The sequence below is a fragment of the Polypterus senegalus genome, chromosome 2, assembly GCF_016835505.1.
Source record: "Polypterus senegalus isolate Bchr_013 chromosome 2, ASM1683550v1, whole genome shotgun sequence".
Taxonomy (NCBI): domain Eukaryota; kingdom Metazoa; phylum Chordata; class Cladistia; order Polypteriformes; family Polypteridae; genus Polypterus; species Polypterus senegalus.
This window is the reverse complement of record NC_053155.1, coordinates 55826653-55833222: the sequence shown is the minus strand read 5'-3', so window position 1 is coordinate 55833222 and position 6570 is coordinate 55826653. Positions and strand designations below refer to the sequence as shown.

At 42.9% G+C, this 6570-nt stretch overlaps 1 protein-coding gene across 1 annotated transcript; it reads right to left on the bottom strand.

The window, feature by feature from the left end:
- Positions 1–1440: 1440 nt before the first annotated feature.
- Positions 1441–5410, bottom strand: LOC120524372 (uncharacterized protein K02A2.6-like). The gene is made up of 3 exons (XM_039746232.1): positions 5128–5410; positions 3554–5086; positions 1441–2990 (listed from the first exon to the last, which is right to left on the bottom strand). Exons 1-3 carry the CDS (start codon positions 5408–5410, stop codon positions 1441–1443), a joined length of 3366 nt encoding a protein of 1121 aa, XP_039602166.1.
- Positions 5411–6570: the final 1160 nt, after the last annotated feature.

The window sequence follows — 6570 nt, the reverse complement described above, 5'->3', positions numbered from 1 at the left end:
CCTAGTGTGTGCTTGGTGTTTGTGTGTGTCCTGTGATGGGTTGGCACCCTGCCTGGGATTGGTTCCTGCCCTGTGTTGGCTGGGATTGGCTTCAGCAGACCCCCGTGACCCTGTGTTCGAATTCAGCAGGTTGGAAAATGGATGGATGGACATCTTAACTTAAATTTAGCCTTTTCAAAATGACCATCAGTCTTCTAGATGTGCAAAAAGAGGCATGGAGAATGAGCTGCTATCACACTGTGGTGATAGGATGTATTTCTGTGGTGTGTGGTGTGCAGAATACCCCTGTTTATTTCACTAGTAGCTTGAATTGATGAGCACCAAGAAGAAATAAAATGCGTAAAAAGATAAGTCAGCACAACACAAGGAGGACACATCATGTTCACTTGATGAACTTCAACATGCAAATCACCTTCTGTCTGCAAAAACATACCTAAACTAAGTTAATTCCAACCATTATCAAATAATTTGAACAAATCTCTTTTATCATAATGGAAATGTACTTTAAAAAGGGGTTACAGCGAGGAGACATAATGCAGCAGAAAGAAAAAAGCCACCTCCGGCCAAGACTCATCAATATAACGACACAGCCTCTTGCCACCATCAGAGAATCACCCAGCTGAGATCCACAGCACATGCAAAAAAAGAGAAAGAGCAATAAAGGGCCACGGTATGCTGCTTGGCACTACTGGGTGCCTATGTCTTCTTAGGCTGTTGTTTATCCTTTAGGAAAGAATCCTTCAACATTTAACTGTTCTTGTTGGTGTAGTTAATCTTTCAACACTTAGAGGAACAAGGCCACAGTCAAGCAATACTCAAACTCTTACCTGCCATTTCTCTGTCCTGGGTCTGCCTGTCCAGTCAGTGATCAGGCTAGGGAGCCAGGGGGGTGTGTCTGTGTAAATGCTTACCGGGCTGTAGTGGCGTCTTGGTGGGCTGAAGGCCTCACAGATAAAGGGTTATCCTGGTTAGTCTGCCAACTGCTGATTAGAGGAGTCGGTAAGAGGAGCTCACTGAAGCGACTTTCTTAAACCCAATCAAAATTAAAAGAAAATGTGCTTCCATGACAATCCATGGAGTATAAAGGTTATTGCAGCAAATCAAACATACTGTTTAATATGTTGCTGCGATAAAAACTTTCTATAAATGTCAAAAATGTCATGTATTAATAATACAGTTCACCTTCATTTGATAAGAACGGACGAGCAGACAGCGTGTGCCTTTTTCTTTCTTGTCTTTATTGAACAACAACTAACAAAAATGTGCAAGGCATTACCAATTAAATCACCAGGTGTCAACCCACAATCAGACATCAATAGCTGAACTGAAATGTACACTTATACTGATATATAACAATTCCTCCCCTCTAAAAATTAGAAGTAATTAACTTATTCCCCTTTTTTTCTGAAGAAATCAAAACATTTAATTCTATCTTTACATTTAATTTTCAATTAGCCTCTGTGGAGGCTTGCGTATGCGAATTGGGTAACGTCTCTCTTCACAGGGTAATTTTTCTTGAATTGTTACAGCAGTGTTAGCCTCTGCAGAATGTGATGGAGATAATACACATGGGCTCTGTACTTGTGCTGCTTGAGGAGATGGTAAGTGCTCTGGATAGTTGATAGGAGCAACAGCAGGGGAGTCAACAGGCAGTGTGGGTATCTCTTCAGCTCTAACCAACCCTGATTTTCTCAACTGGTCGACAGGACGTCGCCATATGACACCTTGAGTAGCCTCTACCTTGTATGACAAGGGACCAGTTTGCTCTTTCACTAGTGCAGGAACCCATTTCTGATCTCCTCTGTAGCTCCTGGCAAGAACTGATTGTCCAATGGCAAAGCTCCGTGTAACCTTTTCTGTTGCTTTATGGCCTTGTTTGATTTGTCTGTCTTGCACAGTCTGCTTAATATTTGGTTGCAGCAGGTCTAATCTAGAGCGAAGAGGACGCCCAAAGAACAACATAGCTGGAGTCTGGTTAGTTGTAGCATGGATGGAATTCCGATATGCAAATAAGAAGTTGGCCAATTTTTGCTGAAGGGTCAGCTTCTCATTTGTCATTGCTCGAAGGGCTTGTTTCAAACTTTGCACAAACCTCTCTGCCTGGCCATTTGTGGCTGGATGCCATGGGGCAGATGTAATGTGCCGTATGCCATTTTTGTGGAGGAATACCTGAAAATCTGTTGCTGTGAACTGGGGTCCGTTGTCACTCACTAGTTGTTGTGGAACTCCAGTTCTAGCAAATAAATCCCTTAGTACTTCAATAGTGTGAGAAGTAGTGGTGGAGCTCATAATGAAAACCTCTGGCCATTTAGAGCATGCGTCGACTACCACCAGGAAAGTTGTCCCCATGAATGGTCCTGCAAAGTCGATATGAAGCCGCTGCCATGGTAATGTAGGCCATTCCCATGGGTGAAGTGGTGCACGTTCTGGCTCATTCTGAACCATCTGGCAGCCACTACATTGCTGCGCTATTTTCTCGATGTCTTCATCAATGCCTGGCCACCACACAAAACTTCTGGCAAGTGTCTTCATTTTCACCACACCTAGATGTCCCTTGTGAAGCTCTTCTAATACTCTGTGTCTTAGTTTAGTGGGTACAATGGTTCTTAACCCCCACATCACACATCCAGCATTTAAGGCAATTTCATCACGTCTTGAGTAATATGCAGCCAGCAGGGATTTGTGCTGGGCTGTCCAGCCATTCAGTGTGGCAGCATACACCTGAGACAGGACCTTGTCATGTTTTGTTTCTGTTTTCACCATGTCTGCCGTGACGGGCAGACTTTCAATCTGGCTGATGGAGATCATATCTATTGTTTCCTCATCTCCAAACTCATCTTTTTCAGCCTCCAGTGGCAGTCGCGACAACCCATATGCATTTGCATGGCAGGCTGTACGTTTGTACTCAATCTTGTACCTGTGTCCACCTAAAAACCAATGCCCAGCGCTGCATTCGGGCAGCAGCTGTGGCAGGAACTCCTTTCTGCGGGCTGAAAATTGAGGTTAGCGGTTGGTGGTCTGTGACAAGGATGAATTCCCTACCAAAAAGATACTGGTTGAACCTTTTTACACCCCACACTAGACTCAATGCCTCCCTATTGATTTGGGCATAATTCTTCTCAGCTGCAGACAATGAGCGTGATGCAAAAGCTATAGGCCTCTCACTGCCATCTTCCATAACATGAGACATCACTGCTCCAATGCCGTATGGAGAAGCATCACAAGCCAGCTTGATTGGAAGGGACGAATTAAAGTGGGTTAGGACTGTGTCAGATGTCACCAGTCTCTTTGCATCTTGGAATGAATTTCACATTCTTTGGACCATTTCCACTGTTTTCCAGCTTGTAATAGCTCATTGAGTGGATATAGCACAGTTGCCAGGTTTGGAAGAAACTTATTATAATAATTCACAAACCCCAGGAAGGATCTAAGCTGTGAAACATTTTGTGGTTGCGGTGCCATCAATACAGCCTGAATCTTGTCCTGACATTTGTGCAAACCTTGGGCATCTATGGTGTGCCCCAATACCTGACACTGGGCTTCAGGAACTCACATTTTCCTCGCCTGGCTCTTAGTCCATACTCTTCTAACCTTTTCAGAACCTTTTTGAGGTTTTCTAAATGCTCTTCATCTGTCGCTCCTGTGACAGTAATGTCATCTAAATAGCACTGGACGCCTGGCAGTGACTGAAGGATCTGATCCATTGCTCTTTGCCAAATAGCTGGGGCAGAGGCTACCCCAAACACCAGCCTGTTGTAACGATAAAGACCCTTTATTGTATTAATGGTCAGGAACACTTTAGAGTCTTCCTCTACTTCCATCTGCAGGTATGCATCTGCTAAATCTAACTTTGAAAAACGCTGACCACCGACAAACTGGCAAAATGTCCTCAATTCTCGGCAGAGGATACTGTTCAGCTTGCAGCACAGGATTAATGGAGACCTTAAAGTCCCAGAGAGCCTGACTGTACCATTTCTCTTTATTATTGGGACAACTGGGGTTGCCCAAGGACTCCAGTCTACTTTAGAAAGTATGCCGTTTGACTCCAACCTATCCAATTCCTTTTCAACCAGGGGTCGGATGGCATAGGGTACTGGACGTGCCTTGTGGAACCGTGGGGTCGCACCACTCTTAAGTACAATTTTAGCTCTAATGTGCTGAAGAGTCCCAATGCCACTCTTAAATACCGGGGCGGCTTTTCTTAATATCAGCTCTAGGTTCTTTTCTGTAGTCTGTTGCACAACAGGCAAAACACGGAGGCTTTTAATCTCTCTCCAGTCAACTCCCAACTTTCTTAACCACTCACGGCCCCATAATGGTGCACCTCCATTTTGTATTATGTGTAAATCAAGTACCTCTTTTCTTCCATTATACTCTACTGTCACATGCAGCACTCCAATAGGCATAACCTTTTCACCTGTGTATGTTCTGAGAAGAACAGAAGAGGGGTGCAGCTTCTCCTTCTTGAAATACACCTTGTAATCTTTCAGTAACATAACTGAAACAGCTGAGCCAGTGTCCAATTCCATTTTTACCACCTGGCCATCTATCTTGGGGGTGAGCCAGATTGCCTGCTTGTCTTTTCCACTAAGGCTAAATAATTCCAGACTTGCTAATGCATCTTCACTATCAATGTCAGAGACTTCTGCAACATTATGCACATTTTTCTTGTCGCTGTGATGCATTTTGTGTTCCGCACTAAACTTTGCCTTTCCACTACGACAAACTCTTTGAATATGGCCCGTTTTGTAGCACTGTCTGCACTCTTCATTTTTAAATCGGCACTGTGAGGGAAGATGGGAGTCGCGTCCAGAGCAATAGCAGGGCCGTTTATGTACTTTGTTTATCTTGGCTGCCGCCATTTTATTTACGCTGCTCGTATTCACTCCTCTTTGTAGTTCAAGTGCATCTTTAGTTGCAGTTTCCATTGAAATAGCAATTTCTACTGCTCGTTTAAATGTCAAATCTGCCTCAGTTAACAGCCTCTTCTGGATTCCCTCTTGAAGGATTCCACAAACCAAACGATCACGCAATGCATCGTTTAGCCCGTCACCAAACTGACAATATTCTGATAACTTTTTCAGTTCTGCCACATAAGCCGCAATTGTCTCTCCTCGTTCTGATTACGCTTATGGAATCTGAAGCGTTCAGCGATCAGTAATGGCTTTGGTGACAAATGATCCCGCATTACACGGACTAAGTCGTTAAAACTTTTCTCAGCGGGTTTGTCTGGGGCAGTTAAACTACGGAGGAGGCCGTAAGCTTTCCCTCCCATGGCACTCAGTAGCACAGGAACGTGTTTTTCAGCTGGAATATCATTTGCAGCGAAATACTGTTGCAGCCTTTCAACATACATATTCCAATCTTCCGTGGAACTATCAAAAATATCTATCTTTCCGATGTACGACATGTTTGCAATTCGTCAGGTCCTTGCTTTTCCGCTTACTCGGTGCGGTTCTCGCTGCTGTTATTCAATGTCACAGTGCTCAAAATTAACTGCTTGATCTCGTCGCCACTGTCATGTATTAATAATACAGTTCACCTTCATTTGATAAGAACGGACGAGCAGACAGCGCGTGCCTTTTTCTTTCTTGTCTTTATTTGAACAACTAACAAATGTGCAAGGCATTACCAATCAAATCACCAGGTGTCAACCCACATTCAGACATCAATAGCTGAACTGAAATGTACACTTATACTGATATATAACAAAAAAGACTAAAGAAATTATATTTGACTTTAGGAGGCAGAAATGCTCTTAGTTCACAGGAAATATCTAAGAACTCACAGCGATAATAATATAAACTAGAATACTGAGGGTAAAAGTACAAATTTTAAGTGAGATCTGAGCTCTGTTCAAAGTAGGCAGGGACCTCATGCTGTCCTTTTAATGCACTGTGATCCAGTCTGTTATTACTTTCAGCTCCATTGCCTAGTTTTATGGCCTAAGAAATCAAAACTTAAAGATGTTCCAGCAGGTTACCAGACAGGCAGGCCAAAATTATTGGAGTTGATGTGGATGACTTGATAAGCTTATTCCAGAGAGTGATGATGAGGAAACTGGAAATCATCTCAGATTATGACAGATGCTCATTACATGCAGCACTTACCTTCAGTAAATCAGAGAGGAGAGGACAGTTGCTTTAAAGACTTCCACAAACCACCCCATATATTCTGTTCTCTCCCGTGCCATACAAGCTTTCATCAAAAATCACCAGACATAGTAGAGTTTTAGGGGGTAATATGTCTAAGTACAATCCAATTGTAAAGTTGTCAGAAGTAGTTTTCAAAGGCTTCTCTATAAATGATACAAATGTTTCAAATTTTATGTGAATATTTTAGCTTTTGCCTCTATGTGCATTTTGTTTTTGTCTCTAAATGCAAACCATTCATTCATTTTCTAAGTTCCATTTATCCAGAGTAAGACTGTGAGGAAGCTGGAAGCTATCCCAGCAAGCACTTGCCAAAAGGGTAGGGAAAATTCCAGGACAGGACACCAACCCACTGCAGTTAAATTCAACCAAGATGGCATATGACATGTTTACTCTGTAAATGTGACTACTGTGATGT